General features: G+C 36.0%; 1 protein-coding gene across 1 annotated transcript; it reads right to left on the bottom strand.

Annotated features, from left to right (window-relative positions):
- Positions 1–217: 217 nt before the first annotated feature.
- HNF4G (hepatocyte nuclear factor 4 gamma) lies at positions 218–17,224 on the bottom strand. Its single transcript, XM_010201640.2, has 9 exons — positions 17,064–17,224; positions 15,542–15,636; positions 11,863–11,969; positions 6,943–7,098; positions 3,936–4,023; positions 1,741–1,893; positions 1,332–1,568; positions 719–841; positions 218–336 (listed from the first exon to the last, which is right to left on the bottom strand). The coding sequence occupies exons 1-9, from the start codon at positions 17,207–17,209 to the stop codon at positions 218–220; spliced, it is 1,224 nt and encodes a 407-aa protein (XP_010199942.2). The 5' UTR covers positions 17,210–17,224.
- Positions 17,225–21,498: the final 4,274 nt, after the last annotated feature.

Below are 21,498 nucleotides of genomic sequence, written 5' to 3'. Positions count from 1 at the left end.
AGGTGTTTTAGGAAGCACCCACAGCAGTGGCTACTGAGGAACTAATATCCTTTGTCATCCTGAGATTTTAAATGTGCAAGTGTCCTACCAATTTATCTAGTGCATAAAAAGTAAGGGAGGGAGGGAGGGAGGGAGAGGATAGAAGGAAGGAAGGAAGGAAGGAAGGAAGGAAGGAAGGAAGGAAGGAAGGAAGGAAAAGACAGAGATAGAAACATTATCACAATGGTTTTTGTTTCAAAATAGATTGCTGTGCAATGACTGAAGCCTGATTTGTAGACATTTTGTATTCTTGCCCAGAGCCTTGAGGAGGGGAAGGTAATGGAGTTTCTGGAGTTGCTGAAAAAGAATACAGAAAGAAATATGTATTTTTACATTTTGGCCTACTTAGCATGCATATATACATAATACCATTGGGAAAAGAAGTTCTCTTACATTTGGCATGCTAAGAAAATAGGATATTTTAATTATGATAATTTTCTTGTTTATTAAAAATTGTGCATGTGAAAACACTGATATATCAGAATGGCGCTGAATTCTAAAAATAAGATTAAATTCAAGTAAAAGTCTCTTATTTAACACCATATACATACATTTTTAATACATAATTACATTAATTTCAGAATGCTGATCGAATGACTCTATGAGCACTGATTCTAATTAATATTTTTAAATCTAACAGTGAAATGTTATGACAAAAGGCTAACTTGCAATTACTTACAAATCTGTTCTGTATGTACAGGAGTAGACATTGAACTTATGAGGATAGTTTGGCCAGTTAATGGATCTTGTGCTAAATGAGGATGTACTGGATGATGCAGATGACTGGCATCATTGGAAGTACCTGTAAAAAATAACATGAGCATATATCAATTCAAAAGAGCATGTTATTGCCAGTGATTTATACTTCAATAATTACATTTACACTGAGCAAATATTTTGATTGGCAATTTGAATAATTGCTTCTGGGTATTCATTAAACAATTTATCCAGACTTCAATCCTATTAAGCATTGTGTCTATTGTCACTGTTATGACTACATTAACAGTGGATTTCATGAAATACTTGCAAGGATTCTTCCATCTGCCTACTGAATTGTTTTTCTAGATAGCCAACAATGACTGAGAAGTACACAGCACAATCTGAGCTTGTAGAACTGAGTTAATGAGACGAGCAGTCAAGAAAAGAAGGCTTTAGTTAACAATCACGTGACCCAAAGCTCAGACAGTGAGACAGCAGTCAAAGTGCTTGCTTACATCATGATTTCTTCAGCATCTCAGTATGCTAAATTCAACATAATACAACATAGTAAATTTAATAAGTTGTTAACTTACCTCCCAGTAACATTTCCTGAAGCAAACTGTCAATTTTAACAATTCCAAATAGTTTAACCAATTGTATTTGCTCAATCATTTGCCAGGTGATGCTCTGGAGTGTAGGCAGTAGAAGCAGAAGTTCTCCAAATCTTCCTCGGGAGTCATACTGGCGGTCGTTAATATAATCCTCTAAACTGATTTGGACTTGGAACCGCATATTCTTAATCTTCATTGGATTACTCAGGCCTTTTGCATCTTAAAAAAAAACCCCAAAAATTAAAGTCAAAGCAGATTACAATTTGGGAGATGCATCTTTATTTCATTTCATTCTTTTCCATCCAGCTAGACAACATGAATGAATGCTACATCAATAAAAATTACTTTCAATACTTGTGAAATAATTCTGAGAGATCTTTTTAAAAGTTACCTGGATCAAAAAACACAATCGCTTTCAAGCAAGCATACTCATTGTCATCTATTTGAATTTCCTGGAAGGGTCGAACTAATTCATCGAGAATCCGATTTGCCACTCGGCTGATCTCTACTTCAGTACTGTTGCGATGGATTATGTAATTGTTGCCTTAGAGAGAAAGAAAAGCAACATGTGGACTGATATAAAAACTTTGATGAAACACACTAGATAAAGCTCATTTTCAAAAGAACGTTTAAATTTGCTTAAGTTCATATTTTTAAAAGTAATAACTCTCCTTTGTATCATACAAAACTGTTCTTTCCAAACAGAGTATATGTACAAAACATAGCTGTCATCTAGTAAAGAATGTGTGCATGTAAATATGACAACACATACAGTTACTGATTAGTCCACAGGACTGAGCTCCATATTGAATGCACAAGTATGGAGCAAGTAGGCCTTTATTTTTACACCTTAAAATATCTTCTTCCCTCATGAAAATAATATATCTCAAGCTGAATGATCAGGGTTTGTCAAAAGACAAAGAAACTCTCTTCCAGAGGAGTCACCAGGAATATTTCTTTTTTTAACAGATGCTTCTCTTACTCCTAATAAGACTTAGAAGTATCATAAAATTTTCATTAAAGAATGAATTTTCCCTGCTCTTTTAATTTTAAATTTCCATTTTGGAGAAGTCTCCATCATAGCATCTTAATTCACGTCTGTCCAGAAATGATCTAATGTAAGTGCCGAGAACACTGGGAAAGCCCACAGAGCTTCTAGAAATGAGCAGTTTTTGAAAGAAAATACGATTATTATATCATAAAAGATCGATGTCAAACTGACAATAAGTTTCATAAGCTCCAAATATCAGAAACAAGTTTTGGAGTCTCAAATTGTTTCTTCTTTTGGTATATATACTGATGCTAGTGATACTGACTATAATATTCTGCTTATTACTTTATTATGATTTTCTTTCTTGCCTACTAATCCAAATAAAACTGTAAATATTTCCATTTTATTTGTGTTAATTTTGTCAGTAAAATTGTAGAGAAAGAACTAGGTTAAGAATGTAATTTGTGTATTTTTTAACTTGAAAGGATTGCTGCTGAGAGTCATATCTCCAGAACAAGCCCTTCTTGTCCTTTTAATGTTATGATATGCGTAAAAATAAATCCAAGTTGATTTAGAGGTATGAAAAAGCAGGCCAAAAGAGGAAAGAGAACAAGCAGTGGAAAACCTCCTTGTAGAACACCACCATTGAAGAAACTAGTTTGAGTCTATATTCCACATAGTCTTGCCTCATATAAAAAATATTGTCCAAGAAGACCTACACACTTTCTCACAAAACAGCCCAGTGCTTCACATATTTAAAGAGACCATTTTTGACACAGCACATTTCAGAATGGTACTGTGTCAAGGCTAAAAAATACCTCTTCATGTCACTATACACATAGGCATACATTTCATAATGTTGCTGTGCCTCTCTGCTGTGTGAACAAAGGGAAGACATGCTTTCACCATGATGACATTCCCTTCCATAACAGCCATGCTCTGTATATACAACCCAGGAAAGAAGCCATTTCAGATGACCAAGGACATGGCTACATGAGCATGACTCTCCCCACACCATGAATGGATCCACCTCCCACATGGCAGAGGACAACAGGCATACTGTTTACATGATGGCCATGTGGTGATTGTCAAGGCAGCAATGGGAGGGTTCTTGGGAAAGTGATTTGCAGGGAACAGGCTATCCAATTCTCTAGCCTGAAGAGTCTTCTCTGACTATGAGGGGCTCTTGAGAAAGCTACATGTAAATGGTTTTCATGAAGACTGAAATTAGTACATAAGCCACAGGTTGACTGCTCTTCTCTTAGGCAAAGGTTTTTCTTTTTTGCTGCTGTTGTTTTATTGTTCTGTGTTTTCATGGGATAAAAGTACAGAAAGGATGCTAACGTAAGAAAACTATGTCCCTTAAATTGGAGATTTTGTTGTCCAATAAATTCTTATCGGGATAAACTCACTGGAAATTGTCCACCTGCTTTTGCTGGAAGAGGGCAGGTGACATTCTGTCATTAACAGCTATTTAACATTCACAGAATGCATTGCTCTGATTGTGCCAGAACAGTTGTCCCACTTAAGTGATTACATGGTTGCTAATGTAATATAATATCATCATTATTAATTAAAACAAAACCAATATTTACCTAAAAGTAAAATGTCCTTATACGCCATGGACCGTTTTGCTGCTCCAAGCAACAGATGTTCCCCAGCATGTGCTCTTAGCAAGGCAACCTCAATAAAAAAAAAAGCAGACTCATTAGAAGATAAAGAAGTAAGAAAGAAATGAGGATGTATATTACCATGACTGTGTTCAGCTATAGGTACATATTTAACACTGTTAAGAGTCTCACGCAAAAGGCAAAGTGAATACAAAACCCTTAACACTGCACTATCAGAACACTATAATTGAATTGTCATCTTTTGTCACTTCCAGCATTTGATCTAGATTTTAAATGTATAGCTCTGCAAGGTACTTCTCAATAAATATAATACTTGCATTTATTTCCTAGTGTCTATTCCCTTAAAAATGTTTTAGCTGGAATTTTAAGTTGACACTAAACAATCCAGTGGGTTTGAATGAACTGTTACAGTAAATTTGGTACTATCAGTGTTTCATTTTTCTCACCTTGAATGACAAATTTATGTTGCATTTAAAAGAGCTTTCTCTCCAACAAAGCCAGATATGCTAAAATATCCACTACTACCAACAAAGAAGAAACCTGACTCATACCAGGAAGGTACTTAAAAATGTGGTCGTTTACTCTGTGTCACCTATTTACTTTGTTTTTAATGTCTGCTTGAAACGTCAGTGCTAGTCTCCCTTTCTTTAAGGAACTCCTCTCTTGGCAAGTAATTATTTTCTTATGGATCCAAGCCAATACTTTATGAGTGCTATAAAGGTATACAGTACATAGGAATCCTTAATGTGTTAAGACTTTTCAGGTTTGCAGCACAGTTAACTTATCTGCTCTGATCTGCTCTATAGTTTGTAAATCAGGCAGATTCTCAGATCAGGAATTTTTTTTTCAAAACCAGATGGTTTATTTTGCAACTAAATGCACAATGCCCCCTTAAAAGAGGGTATTACAAATGCGGAAGTGGCATTTGTTTTAACTCCAATACCTTTGTCACTACTTTTCTATGGTACTTAAGGTTCCACGGTATTTCCCAATATGCATTTTTCAAGTTTGCTGATGATACTAAATTGAGGGGAGTGGCTGACACACCAGAGGGCTGTGCTGCCATTCAATGAGACCTGGACAGGCTGGAGGGTTGGGTGGGGAGAAATCTAATGAAACTCAACAAGGGCAAGTGTAGAGTCTTACATCTGGGAAAGAATAAACCCATGTACCAGTACAGGTTGGGGAATGAACTGTGAGAGAGTAGTGTAGGGGAAAGGGACCTGGGGGTCTTGGTGCAGAGCAGGATGAGCATGAGGCAGCAATGTGACCTCATGGCCAAGAAGATCAATGACATCCTGGGGTGTATTAGAAGGGCTGTGGGCAGTAGGTTGAGAGAGATTCTCCTCCCCCTCTACTCTGCCTTTGTGAGATCACATCTGTAATATTGTGTCCAGTTCTGGGCCCCTCAGTTCAACAAGGAGCTGCTGGAGAGAGTTCAATGAAGGGTTACCAAGATGATGGGGTGGAGCATCTCCCTTATGATGAAAGGCTGAGGGAGCTGGGGGTTTTCAGCTTGGAGGAGACAAAATTTGCAAATATATAAAGTGCGAGTGTCAAGAGGATGGAGTCAAGTTGTTCTCAATGATGTCCAATGATAAGACAAGGGGCAATGGGTACAAGCTGGAACACAAGAGGTTCCAAAGAAACATAAGGAAAAACTTCTTCACTGTGAGGGTGACAGAGCACTGGAACAGGCTGCCCAGATGGGTTGTGGAGTCTCCTTCTCTAAAGACGTTCAAAACTCTCCTGGATGAGTTCCTGTGTGACCTACTCTAGGTGGTCTGTTCTGGCAGAGGTTGGACTGGATGATCTTTTGAGGTCCCTTCCAACCTTAAGATTCTATGATTCTGTGATTTAAGTACTGCAAGGGACGTTTTCAGCCTATCTTTCTAAGTTGGTTTTTTTTTTTTTTTCAAATATAGACAGGAACTTTTTAATGAGGCCTCATTCCTTCTTTTTTTACTTAACAATAAAAATAGCAATTTTTAACATATTCCAGTATGTTGAGCCCCTGCACACATATATTCTATGGGTCTGCAAAGACATTAGTAACCTTCTGTTTTAGAGGTCTCCTGTGGCCTGCAACACCTCCATATTCCCAAGGAAGATAATAAGAGGGAATGAGATCAGTTTAAGCCAAAGTATGACCTAACCTTCCTTGTGGGATTTTGTTAAAAACTGAGAGACTGAAGAGGCAAAAAGGAGGAATTGCACAATTTCACTTCATCATCTTCTAGCTGAATCAGATTTTGGTGGATTGTAATCAAGAGAATCTGACCCATAAATGAACCTCTTGTCCAAGTAGCCAGTGAGAGAACTGAGGCATGGAGACACTGGTTCTGAGTATGCCAGCTCAACTTACTCTGATGTATTAAAGATATGATGATGTATCAGGTGTCTGTTATAAAAACCCTCAGGAATTTTCAAAGTTTGATACTTTTTTACCTCACACTTATTATATATAATATGAATTTAATACACTGTAGTATATGAAAGACTATTTGCTATTCATTGATATTAGCATGTTCGATATTTGTTTGAGATTCTAATGGTTTTTATTTCTTGCAAGTAGAGAAGACAAATTAAAAAGCATGCTGTCTTAAACCATATTATAGTGAAAGGTGAACAAGAAATAAGCACTTTGCAAGGTCAGAAAAAAGCATGGCTTTTTTACAAGATTTTTTTCATTTTTTTCATGCAGCTTGGTATTTCTACTTACAAAAGAATATAGAAAGCATAAAACACTGAAGAACATACTGGTTTGCTGCTGCTTTTTTTTTCTAACATGCTAGAACCTTATCAATTTCCTCTGCCTTTTTTGTGGTGGCGTTATTTTGAAACTTAAAAAAGAATTTAAGACAGTGGGTCTAGAACTATTTGATCAAACAAAATTAGTATTTAATTCAATATTTGAATAACACAGAAATAACAGAACACTAAGTAAAATTCTCTCCTTGGTCTCCTCTACCTGGTCATCCAGTGGTAATTCACAGAAGCCTGGAATATATTTAGCCCATTCCACCAGAACCAGTAGTTGTTGCTTCATAGATTCACAGACATCATTAATACCAGCAATTTTCTTTACATTTATGTCAGTGCTAGCACCAGGACTGGAGGCTGAGATCTGTCCATAGTGAGAGAAAAAATTTATCAATGTTAAATTTCATTTAACTGCATTTTCAACAGTTAACAGCGTCTTTTAGAAAAAATTGAAGCAGTAATCATGCATACTCTTGAGAAATTCCTTGAACATATAGACTGGTAGTCTGCATATAAATTATATAAAAAAAATCTCAGTATTACCTGTGTATATTACAATATGTTAAAAATTACAGTATTCATATCATCATACAATATCTTCTTATTTCAAACCACTATTTTAAAATATATCAGAGCCCTTATTATTCAAAGAGGGAGGTGGGGTTTTTTATTCCTTTAAAATGTTTGACATTTACTCAATTTCAGAGAAAAAAATAAGAGCTCATAGGGGCATGCAGTAACATTAAGAGGAAAGAAAGGGAGAGATAAAGGGGTAGCATGTTCTCCTAGTGAAAAGATAAGTATCATTAACTTTAGAAGGTAAAACAGGGGTTCTTTAGTGCCTGGAGGAGAATGGTTTGTAATGATGAAGTAGCAGTATAGGTGGAGGCCTGAGAGGTTTCAGAGCAAATGTAAAGGATATGAGTGTGCATTAGACCACCTGCAGTGAACAGTGTTCTGTGAAATAAGAAGAGTGCAATATCTTTCTGGGCCTGAAGCTTGGGCACTTTCACATTATCACTGAGCCAAATCCTGAGATTCTTAATGACTTTTCAAGGAGAGGAACAAAACCAGTCCTGCTCTTAATTCAGGAAGGAAAGACAAGATAAAACAAAGCCTGAGAAGATGATGTCAGTTTATAGCTGCTATCATACCAGGGAAAAAAAAAAAAGAAAATATTGGGGGGGGTGGGGAAGGGAAAAAGAGAAAAAGATTCCACTACAACAACAAAACCCCATCACTATACTCAGGCTATGAAACTGACTTTAACCTTACATTTTATTAGAAAGCATACTGGGGAAATTCTGTAATTTTATTGTCTTCACACCCTCAAAAATGGGTCTTGCAATATTTTATACCTACAAATTTCAGGACAGTGGATGCTATTTAGGTTGACTTCTATCAGATCCCACTCATGCCCAGATGCATGTAAAATCTCCCAGTGGGATCAGTGGTGAAATGTCATTATTCTTGAGTGGCCAAAAGGAGTTGCTCTTCTGAACTAAAACTCAGTGCTTCCTACATAATTCAGTAATTCAGTAATTCAGTAAACTTAGATATATTAGTTAATCAGCTGAAATACAGGAGATAGGGAGGTGAAAACATATCCAGTCACATAATTCAAAGGCTTTGATGTAGGAAAAAGGTCAGGGATATTGCATCTTTGTATATAGAACATTTGTGAAATCCCTGCTGCAATCATAAGTCCATTTCTGGCATCTGTTCTACAAAAACGAAGTTGAAAATACTGAATATCATTAAGGTGAAAGCTACCAGAATTATAGGTCTAGAAAACCTTTGGTACAGAGAGAGAGCAATGAAATTCAACACATTTCATTTTTTCCAGAAGAGTAAGAGAAGTCTTCATCATGATTCAAAACCAACATAAAGAGAGTTCTCATAGCAGGACATGCTCTAATCTGTCAGAAAAAGATATCACCATGAACCAACTGGAAGGTAATTCAAGAAGGTAAAAAACAAGAAGATTGTTTAACCTTTAGACTTACTGACTCATGAACTTAATATATTGTTCTTCATGAAACCAAAGTGAAATGGTTTGTGACCTGCTATACCACTTAAACACATGTAAGTCTATAGGGCTGGATGGAATTCACTCAAAGGTACTGAGATAGCTGGTGGAACTGCTCACCGAGTCGCTTACAATCATTTATTAGTAGTTCTGGCTAACCAGGCAGGTCACAGGTGACTGGAGAGTAACAAATGTGACACTACAAGAAGGAATGGAAGGAGGATCCTGGGAACTACAGGCCTGTCAGTTTGACCTCGGTGCTGGGGAAGGTTATGAGGCATATAATCTTGAGTGCCATCACATGACACTTACAGGACAATCAGGTCATCAGGCCCAATCGATTTGAAGAATCTGATCTCCTTCTGTGACAAGGTGAACCACTTAATGGATGAAGGTGAGGTTGTGAATGTTGTCTACCTGGATTTTAGTAAAGCCTTTGACACAATTGTCCAGAGTATCTGCCTGGAGAAACTGACTGCCTGTGGCTTGAACGGGTGCCTGGTGCAGAGAGTGGTGGTGAATGGAGTTAAATTCAGTAGGTAGCCGGTCATCAGTGGTGTTCCCCAGGGCTCAGTGCTGGGGCCTGTTCTGTTTAATATGTTTATCAGTGACCTGGACAAGGGGAATTAGTCTGCAGATAACACCAAGTTAGACAGGAGTGTTGATCTGCTTGAGGGTAGGAAGGCTTTTCAGAGCTTTTTATTTTCAGACATGGACAGGCTGGATCGATGGGCCCAGGCCAATTGTATGAGGTTTAACAAGGCCAAGTGCCAGGTCCTGAACTTGGGCTACACAACCCCATGCAATGCTATGAGGCTTGGGGCAGAGTGGCTGGAAAGCTGTCCAGTGGAAAAAGACCTGGAGGCATTGGTCAACAGCAAGCTTAATATAAGCCAGTAGTGTGCCCAGGTGACCAAGAAGGCCAATGGTAGCCTGGCTTGAATCAGAAATAATGTGGCCAGCAGGACCAGGGAAGTGTACTCGGCATTGGTCAGGCTGCACCTAGAATATTTATTCAGTTTAGGATCCCTCAGTACAATAAAGACCTTGAGATGCTCCTGTGTGTCCAAAGAAGGATACCAAAGCTGGTGAATGGTCTAGAGTACAAATCTTATGAGGAGCAGTTGAGGAAGCTGGGGATGTTTAGTCTGGAGGCTGAGGGGAGACATGATCACTTTCTACAACTACCTGAAAGGAGGTTGTAGTGAGGTGGATGTTGGTCTCTTCTCCTAAGTAACAAGTGACAGAACAAGAAGAAATGGGCTCAAGTTGCACCAGGATAAGTTTAGATCAGATAGAGAAAAAACCTATTCACTGTAAAGGTTGTCAAGCATTGGAAGAGGCTTTCAAGGGAAGTGGTTGAGTCATCATCCCTGGAGATATTTGAGACATATACATGCGGTGCTTAGGTTCATGGTTTAATGGTTGGACACAATGATCTTACAGGTTTTTTCCAACCAAAACAATACTGTGATTCTGTGATTTTCTCCCAGTGTAACTTGTACCCATTAATGACTTGATGAACATGACAATAGAGCACTATATTCCTATTGTCTTGAGAACCATCAGAGAAATACGTGTTTACTCCTACAAGAGATCCAGCACGTCCCTTTCACATTTACATAATCCTGGAAGCCTCTCTTGGATGTATAGGAGAAAAATCATACTTGGACAATTTCCCCTTGTAAGGGATCTTCAGAGAAAAAAATAATTAATGTTTTCATTGTAATATGAAAAATTCAAAAGGGACAAGTGCTACCTTCTTTGTAATTTCACAGCTGAAGGCTTTGGTCCATGACTTGTGACACTACCACTTCCTTCAAGTTTCTTCTCAGAACTGAACTCAAAGACTCATTCGATGGAGGGAAAATTGTGGACTTTTAAGACTTTTCTATTGTTGTTTATGTGAGTTCTTGGTCTTTGAGGCCAAGAGTGTATCTTCTCATATGATTGGCATAGTGGGAGCAATTCTCTCCTACTACAATATAACAAATAATAAGTAAAATAAATTTGTGTGTGTATGCAATGTGATGTTTTAGGCCAGGATTCTACCATCTGAAAAGAACTTTGTTGGAGGAAAGGCTGAGGTTGTGATTTTGTTTAAGACAGCTCTTACTCCGGAATTGCATATGCCAGTTGGAAATGATTAAGGGAGTAACACACACACACACAAAAAAGCACAATAAGCAAGTTCAAAGGATTACTAAGGAGGTAAAAATAGGTATATTTTTCATACTGTATAGGTATGAAAGGTAGGAAGGTCCATTATGTTCATCTAGTCTGCACAGACATGCAATATGTGGCAAAGACTATCACCCAGTAATTTCTGCATCAATTCTTTACAGACAGTTCCACCCTAAGAGACATGCTGATAAAGGATGAGATTACAAAACATTTGGGGGTGTATAAATCAGTCAGTGTGAAATCATAAAGGTGGCAGTTAAATTCTAAGCAAGTTAGTAAGAGGTGCAAGAATGCAGAATCGATGACCATGATTTATCTGAGGTGCAAAAAAGGATTGGAGACTGTTCCATTTGGCAATTGATTGGATAGGAGGAAAAAAAAGAAAAAAAGAAAATGAAGTTCAGATGAGACAAAGAAAATTTAAAAGCGAGATGTGAATAGACTCTGCAGTTGGAACACCTCCGTTTGCCTTATTTATAATGTCTAAGGATATTAAAAATGGGATTTTCAAAAGAATGTAAGGAAATGAGTGTCCACACCCCTTTGAATGTAATAGTTTTGGACAATTTTTTCCTAATGTTTCACAGGAAAGCCAGTTTCAAGGATAGATAGATGCCACCAGCTGCCTGAGTCAGCAGCTGATTTAAAAGCAGTAAGAACCATAAACCTTTATTAAGAAAGGTGCCTAGGACATATTGTTCTGGAAGAAGTAGATTTTTTTTTTTATCGACTTTGCTTTGAGAATGTATTCTATTACTGATTCTTTCATTGGGAAGAGGAAGCTAGGTGATTTTTGTTAGTAGAAAAAAAGTAATTTTAGTAATTATTTTAAATATAATAAGAAACTGAAGATATTTAACTTCAGAAAAAAATAGTCTTGAAGTTATCAAATAATTTTGTGGTAGATCTCAGTACCTGACGGGAGAGTGTCTCAGCTTGTGACAATGTACTGATAGAGGGAATGTTGCAGCCATCAAAAGTATTTCTTCTTGTACTTATTCTGTCCCGTTCATTTTGTACAGCTGGAAAAAAATAATCATCTCATTTATTGACTTGTAGACACTGCCACACAATATCATTTCAGAATATTACTGGATAACTGTAAGAATCAAAAGGTATGACATTCAAAAAACAACCTTGTTCTTTAAGGTCTCTATAATGAGGAAGGATGACAATATATGTTTACAGTCTTTGTATACTGTTTGCCTGTGAAAACTACTTATATAACTAATTGTAGATAAATACTGAATTATTAGCACTTTTGTGACTGGCTTTATTACCGTAAAGCCTCTTTCTTCCTTTGAACTTGAACACATGCTGTCATTTTGTTATTTTCATGAATTTAATTAGGGAGGCTTTATGATAATGGTAGAAATAGACATCTCCAGATTGCTTAACAGGTCAAGAGGTACAGCACCACCACTGAGAAAACATCTGTCAGAGGGAATCTGAAATCTCTACTCCTACTCTCCTGTGAGAAACCCCGAAACAGGAACAAATCATGACCTTAATCTACTAGTAAGATAATTTTGAAACTTTAATCTTATGTCTCATCTCAGTGACACTGCATTCCCAGTCAGTTTACAGAACATAAACTAAGTTTAAAAAAACCTAAAGTTTCAGGCCAGTAAGCATGTCTCATGAGGTCCAAAAAAAGGCAGCTGAAAGGGCTTTGGATAAGGAATCCTTGATCAGCACATGCAAGGCTTATGAAGCAACAAGGCGAACTTTTGAATTGAAGGAAGAAGAGAAACTAAAACTATCAATCAGGTATTTCCAAAACACAGATCACGTCCAAGGTTAGGCCAAGGAGAATAAAAATAAAAGAATTGTGCCGATCAAAATATTTTTATTGCACAAGGAATCTCATCATCTTTTAAGAACAGCAGCTTTATTTCCAAGGATATGTTTGTCATTTTGTGGGAAACAATCTGCATTTCAGAATTTAGGACTAGTACTAAAGGCTTCAATAAAAAGAAGAAAATATTCTATACACTAAGTAGTTTTCAGAGTTTATCTGAGCAATGCACATAGTTTATTCCAGAGGTATACCAACTTTTTGCCAAGGACACTCACTGATGAGCCTTTTATTAAGGTCACAGTAAGAAATGTGCAGTGATAAACAAAGTGCTAAATGTTCACATAGATAGGAAACAACAAATACAACCTTTTTTAAAAAGATTGGGGGAAAAAAAAAGGCTCATTGATTCTCAGCAGCTTCAGTGCTATATACATAACTAAAATGAGGTCAGCACTGATTAATACTAGAAATACAGTAAGCTATTCTGGCAAACATTGATGAAAGCCACTGGTAGAGCACGTTAAGAATCATAGGGAAATGTTTCAATTTTCTCCTGCATATGCATAATTTTGGATTATTAGACTGAATTGTCTATCTTGCTAAAGCCTTTTTGTCAGCTCATGCAAAAAATTGCCTTCCGTAGAGACTATATGAGGGAGGGTGCATCTTTTTTCGAAGACGGCTGGTATAGCTTTTACCAGATGGAGATCTTTTAACCTTTGCCCTGAAGAAAAGAAAGCTAGTTGCTAGAAACAAGCTGAGAAACCATCATATAGACTATGATACACTATGAGACATCCATTGATGGTGTATATACCAACATACAAAAATGAAATTTACAGTTTAGCATTCTGAATTCTTTTAGCACTTGAAAGCCTTAAACAAACTTGGTTTGGACACAATGAGAGTTGTGGGACCTGAAAAGGCACAGCAGTGTAAATTAAATTAGAATATTTTTGCAGGATATATCTTCACTTCATAAACACTTGTCAGCAGCATGTCTCATGGTGATGTCAGCTAGCCAGGCACCAGGCTGCATTAGTATCTTGAGGGAAGTGATTATTTCTCTGTTTTGGTCTCCCCAGTACACGAGAGATGCTGGAAAGCTGTGCAGTGTACAGTGGAAGGCTATGGAGATGTAACTCACACAATTAGATGACCTCTAAAGGTCCCTTCCAGCCCCTACCATTCTATGATTCTATGATGCTCAAGGTCAAGATGAGAGAGACATCTTTATGTGGAAAATAAAAGATCAAGGTGGAGGTCTTAATTTCTGTCATTTACCAAAAAAAAGCACCAGCTTCTCCTCAGTGCACAGTGAAAGGACAAGAGGCAATGGACATTACCTTAGCTGGAGTAAGACACACTCCAGTTAGTTGTAAGAAAAAAAATCGCTTCTCAATGAGGGTGGTTAAGCACTGGGAGAAACTGTTGAGAGAGATTGTAGAATCTCTCCTCTCAGTGATGGTATAAATCTGGCTGGACAGCATCCCAAGCAACTTGATTGAACCTAGAAGTTAGACTTGCTTTAAATGGCAGCCTGGACTGATGTCTCTTTGTATATAAACTATTATTTAATTCCAGCTTATGCAAGTCTGTGAACCTCTGCCTTTTGCAAAACTTTTAGGGCTGCTGTGGACACACAAGTCTTCCTTTTTCCTCACATCAAATTGATAATATATATACAATATGGTATTGATTTTAATAGCTAACATTCCAAAAGACTAAACTGTGTTCAAAGAGATCCATGGCAATTATCAAACCTATTTCATACATACACTGTGTAAGACTTCAGAATATCCTCATCCAGCTTCAAGGAGCAAATCTATTTTACTTCATATCAAAACTTGATCACTAGCAGAGCAGTACCACAGTATAGATATATAAGAGCATAAAGAAACAGCTTCCTTTATCTTAGGAAAGCTAAATGTAGACTAAAAATATTACAGTCTAGTTACAGTACAGGAGAATTGCACACTCATATTGCAGACTGGCCTTCAGGTAGACCAGATAGCAAAGTTTCTGATGGACCATTTTTGAGTGTTTATTTGAACCAGATCAGGATATCTTCTGCTTCTAGATCATAACTGCCAGTGAAGCAACAGTCCCAACAACCGATACAAAAATTTTGCTATTGCTCTGCACCTGTGGTCCTTCCACTGTGACAGGAAGATCACTGTGAAACTCAACATTCCTTCATATCTGTCATCAGTAACATGTGTAAGTAAAAATCATCCCATATTAAGGCCTAATAAGATTTGAAATTCTTTTAATTAATGTGGATATGCCACTCATAGCTATCACTACTGTTCTAACCAATACTTCTTTGCTTAATTTCAGTCTTTTTTTTTTCAGTGCTTCAAAAATTTAAATTTAATGGAAGAACCAGTAAATTCTCACTGACATTACTTAGGGTAGAAAAAAAAATCCCAGATGAAGATTTTATAACTCAAATTTGGTTAAAATTAAAATTAAAATCTCACACTTTTCTGGGATATAGCTCAACACTTAGAAATCAATGAATTATGGTTCCAGGATTCATGGATTAAACAGCTGCAAATTCACTTTGAATCCATAGATTTACTAATTCTCAAACGTAAAAACTGCTTACCCACCTGGAAATTAGATGATGCACAGTTCACCTCAATATAAAAGCTTTTCTCCATCATGAAGGTATTATAGCAGACTTTCCATTGAATTATTCTGCTGGAGTTTTTTTAGAATTTTTATTACATTATAAAACTAATTGACATAATTTCTCTTTGTGTATCAAATAAAAAATGACTCCATTACCTTCTTTTTTCATTCCTGCTCGAAAACACTTTTTTAAACGACAATATCTGCATTGATTCCTTTTGTCCTTGTCAACAATACATTGCCGGTTGAATCTATCAGACAAGAAAAGGTAAATGTATAAAGCATTAATAAAGCAGCACCCTGACTATGAAGAAAACCAACTAATCTGCCCTGTCAGAATAATGGCCATAAGCACAGACTTTCTCTGTTGTGTTGATTTTTTAAAAAATCCATTGGTTAATTAATCCGTTAATTAATATCCACTCAGTTTCCAGGAATAGATGTGTACGTATAAACACATATGCATTGGAATGGACAAGCATGGAAAATTTTGGAGATATGTGCATCATTTAAACCTCAGTCTATTTGTGAGACATTTTTGTAATCAGCTGCATCAAATGCTGCATTAAATACAGTGGGGGAAAAAAAAAAAAAAGAAGAAAAGCTACAAATAGAAAAAGGAAAGAACAATCAAGGAAAGCACTAAGTGTCACTGGCAGGCAAGAGCCCTTGGCTTGTGTGATACTGCAAGAAGGCTTACAGATGTGCCTGAGGGGAATGTATAAAAACAACCCCACCCACCACCCCACTTCCCCTGCTCTCTTGCTGCTTCTGCCTTTTTGCTGTGCATGTGTTTGTTAGTTTAATAGGTCTATGATTTGCAGAGGTCTTGAAATCACAGCTCTTGTAACATCACTTTAGGGTTATGTCTATGCTATAATGTATACCTATATGAGAGAGATTTTGTTATAACAGTATTAAGCAAGCAAGGGTAGAGCAAACAACATTTCTAGTAACAAGTCATTCTTACAAAAAGTTTTCTCCTTCAGTGATTTGTCTAAAGTCACAGAAGTTTCCCTGCTCACAATTTAAAACTAACATTTTATGTACTTGTGCATGCACAGAGTAATTTGTCAAACATGGTACACAGACCTGTAGTGTGATAATTTGGCCAGAAAACCTAGAAAAAAAACCCTAGAAATTGGCAGATTGCTATTCAAACTGACAGGGAAAAATAGTCACTCAAGAAAGCAGAGCGTCACTTGAAGTGGGAAGATCTGCAGGTGTGCTTGTGCAATCCTTAAAATAAGACTCATAAGTCTTAGACTTTCTATTCAGAGACTGCATTCTTAAGAAAAAAAACGGAAAAGAAGTTTTAGAAAACAGAAAATAATTAAACTTTTAAAATTGTCACTGAAAATCTGAGAATTCTTCCTCTTTTTTTCTGCAATTAGAAGAGAGAATCAACTTTTGAGTGATATAATGACATCAACAATACCAATTGACATCTGGAATATAGTATCTGGAATGTGTAATGTTAAGTAGTCTTGAATAAAAGATGTTTTTCCCAATCACAAGAATATACCATGAACCACATACTCAACAAAAATTCCGGTTAGAACTCCTGAAGATAAACCCAAAAATACCCTGACATTACTCTGAAAAGTCTGAAAAACTCTGAATGTAATTTTTGCTTCATTTCCTTAATTTAACACCTCTAGATAAACACTTTAAATACCTGCATGTATAGACGTGATTTTTACGTATACTGCGTCTAAAGAATCCTTTGCATCCATCACAGCTGGAAGCACCATAATGTTTTCCAGTCGCTCGGTCTCCACATATTGCACAGAGACTACTGACCCCGTTGTCAGTTGCATTCATGTTGACAGCTTCTCCTGAACTGTCTGAAGAAAGACAAGACTAACATTCGTCATTATGGACAAGACTTTCAACAACTACCCCATTAACAATTTGTACTAAATGGAGGCTGTTTCTGGCCTTTTCTCTTTTAATTGCCACTTACTATTTTATAGCACAGCATATCTATCTGCATTTGCTTCTTAGTCTGATGCACACTTTTGAAGTTACAGACATTAACAGCATTTATCAACTTCCCAACAACAAATAACATAATCCTAAACTCTTCCCAACTTAAAGAAGTTAAAATTTAAAGTGGAACGCTGCATCTATGATTACATATACATTCTTACTAACGTGAAGAGGAACTTTGGCACAAAGCAGTGTGGCCTAATTGGCTAACAAAGATCTCGTATGTCAGCTCTCATAGGTGCTGGCAAAAACTGGCAACTATCATACAGAGACACAACTGCATATGTGACAGTGAAAAAAATGTCACAATACTTAATTAAAAACGTGCATACTAAGAATATTAGCTATCAAATTAATAATTGATCATTATATACAGTAAACAATACTGAAGAAATTCACGTGAAATCATAACATTTCTTCTTTTGAGTAACAATGGTTAACAGACATGTTCACAGAAATAATTGCAAAATGGCTTTTGTTGTTATGCTTGTTATTTGACAAAAGGAAAGTTTTTGCAATAGGCCTTAAAAATTTGTAGTTATTCAGTCAGAGAGAGGAAAAAGTGCTACATTAATTAGTTGTTCAAACATGTATTCAAAAGTCAAGTCCATGAGTTCATGAACAGTGGAAAGGTCAAAACGTAAACCTGTTAACATTGATGCATATTATTATTCATATTGCACTAGATCCAACTGAAATGTATTACGTAAATATATTATAAAATTTTAATTGCGTCCCAAAGAGCTTACAATTTAAACAGAGTTCTTTAGACAAAGAAAGAAACCACATTTTTTCCGGTTTAGTGGAGACATATAATTGGTAGGAATTACATTGAGAACTAATGAAATAAAAAATGAAATCTTAAAGAATTTAGTTCTGTAAAGATTTTATTGTAAAATAGTTTTTTCACTACAAGAAAATTATTTTTTAAAATGGTTCAAAGTTTTACTTTAGCTGGAAAAATACAAACTCTTTTGTTGGAGCTTTGTAATTTTGCATTGATACAGCAAAATAATTAACAACAAAATATTTAAATTTAGTTGTGAACTAATCCATAGCAATGTAAGTTGTGTGTGTATATATATATATATATATTTATATATATGGATGTATGTATTTCCTTGGTCTTATTCTGAAATAAAGTGTCTGGAAAATTGACTTGAATTTTCAAAATTCTTTGATTTCAACAGAACTGCATATTCTGCCTAAATGTGGATTCTTAAACTTCTCTGAAAGTTTCTAATTAATTTAGACAAATAGAAAAGACACATAGGATGGTTCACAAGAGGCAACCTTCAGTTCTAGAGTGGCACTGTAGTTATAACACAATGTTTTTATAAATTCTATAAGAAAATACTTAGATTAAATTCAAAGCATGCTTGAAAAAGAAAAAGGCTACACCTAATAACTAATAATTGTCCAACTTACAGTGAATAATTTAACCAGGTCTATCACCAACACATAATGCAATACAGCATAACCTTCTTAATCTGCTTTCCCATTTTATGTAACATTAACAGATCTGAAAGTGTCCTATTCAGCAGAAAAACTCAAATAACCAATGAAATCACCCATACTAGAACCAAAAGCAGAGGAATCATCTAAAAGTTACATAGTCACTGTTGATAGCTTCAAAATCACTTAGGGCATAAAGGTCTGTTTTTTCAATCAATAATCAAATCTACTTTTCTGTTTACTAAGCTTGCTGTAAAGTAACATCAGAAATTCAGATAAAACTTCAAGATCACAATAAAAACTAACTTAGGCTCTACATGGCAGGAATATGTGGAAATGAAGATGCTAAGTATTTTTCCTGCAAATCAGTATTTATTCTGCCTTTTAAAAATACATAGAAAATAGATGTATGAATTAAAACAATTAAAAAATTTATTTTCTGGAAAGCCAGTTTAGAGTAGTTTAATTTACCTAATATTTTTCTTCACTTTAAGAGACTGACATTTCCTTTATTTTTGGTCAGTACTTGGTGGCAGAATTAAATGGTGTGCTGCTTATTTCAAGCATAATTTATTGATATACTTCCTCAAAAAATTCTCTTAGAGTTAGCGTGTTATATTAGCCAAATGCAAATATTTTTTCTCAGCTAAACATTAGCCTTTAGAAAGCTAATGTGATTTTTCATTTAAAATTACTCTAGCTCATATATACACATAACTAGAAATGTTAAATTAACACTTAAATAAAATATAATAATGACATTTGGAAAATATGAATCAAGAAATAGTGTTTAATTTTCTCACAAGCCTATGGATAATTTTTTCCTCTACTTCTGAATATCATATGAAAAATATACTTTCATTTCCAACTGCCAATACTAGTTATTAATTTGTCTTACAGTAAATAAAACAACTGCTGAATACACTATTTTCTTCCTTCAATTAACTGATAGATTACAGTACAATTCAGTTACTTTACTACATATAACATCTTTTATTTTCTTTAAAGAATTATAACATTATTAAGAATCATTGATGAAGGGTAAAAGAACAAATCTGTAGTTTAAAAACAACCCCCAAGTGCTCCATTAATAAAACATTTTATTAACACTTTATGGCATTACTAAACTTCACTTTTTCTGTAAGCTGGCTGATTTTACATCACAAAGTAGAACTCACCATTGCCATTATACAGAATCTGCATGGTTTCAAACTCCAGTGCCGTGTATGTTGGATCTAAAACTTCACTGTAGTTTGCCATTTCCATGTCGAGTATTGGTTCTGAGAGCCTCATTATTGAATGCAAAATCAGTGAAAAAGCTGGTCAAATGTACAGCCTTCTCATTCTCTTTCACAGTGACTGATAATCCAAAGTTAACTATAACTATGTCACTTACGTGCTAAAATGGGAGGAGCTAGAAAAGTGCTTCTGCATGCTATGTTCTCCCTATTTGGTTGGGTGTTTTTTTTTTATTTTATGATAGAGTGCAACCCTGCTGCTGATAATCTTGGAATGCTTTATAGAATAACCTTATCAGGAGTTGTACTGGTTCCAACTCTTCAGTGAACACAAGGGCATGCAGGAAACTTCCTATCTCCTATGCCCTGATACACGTTTTTGTCAATGTGTCATATAAATCGTCCTAAACAAACCACTTTGGTTGTTCTATGTAAGGAGACTGGAGGTTCATATGTCATTTTGCTCTCTCTTTCCAGAACAAGTATGTGTAAAACGATCAGGGAATATCCTCATACCCAAAACATCCATCATCATACTTTAAGAGACAGCTGCAGAACCTCCTGTTTTCACAAGCATTACTTAGCAGTAGTAGTGAGCTGCCTGTGTAGGGACACTTTACCAAGGCCTCAAGCAACATAAACTCTGCAGTAAGGTCAGTTTACAGATTCCCTCCATCATGCCATGTTGCTGCAATAGCTCTAGGCAGTCGACCTTTCACTCTCGGAAGGTGACTTCCTCTTCTAGCCTTTCTTCATACAATATGCAATGGCAGCATGTTGTTTTCAAGCATCGTTCAGATGCACAGAGGGAAAAAAATATCATTCAATTTCCCTGAAAAGAAGAATTTGTGGGTAGGTGCACTGCTCATCAGTTGGTACACATGGCATGTACAAACCCAGTTAAAAACCTTTTGCAAAGGTGTGGGATCTGTGCAAAAGACAGATGAATTTCACTTGCTAATCACGTGTTTTTAAATGTTGGATAGCAGAATTTTAAATGTTATTACTCTCAGTAAATTCTTTAGAGAAAACTAACCTTTACGGCACTGAACGACAGTTACATTAAAGGTTATATATATATGAAAACTGGAGATTTTGTTTAATTAACAACAGCCAGTAAGTGGATATACAGAATTGAAATGTTTCTTTTAATGGAAAACGTGCCTGCAGTTGCTGTTCAGTAAAAGTATCTGTAAAATGACACCATAAAACAACTGATTATAACTCCCCCCCGCCCAAAAAAAAAAAAGCAAGTGCTGATAGAAAAGTAATCAATGAAGAAGGAAAATTTACAGGAAAACATCTAGAAAAAAGCCTTTCAAAATTCATCCTTCTAATTTCCAAGTCCCCAGGGTCACTTGAGAGGCACAAATCATCCCGTCTCCTTGTGGACACACAGATGCAGTCTTAGGCCAGTTCTCCTTCTGA

Source organism: Colius striatus, chromosome 4 (genome assembly GCF_028858725.1).
Source record: "Colius striatus isolate bColStr4 chromosome 4, bColStr4.1.hap1, whole genome shotgun sequence".
Classification (NCBI taxonomy): Eukaryota; Metazoa; Chordata; class Aves; order Coliiformes; family Coliidae; genus Colius; species Colius striatus.
The sequence above is the reverse complement of the archived record's forward strand: the minus strand, read 5'-3'. Positions and strand labels throughout refer to the sequence as shown.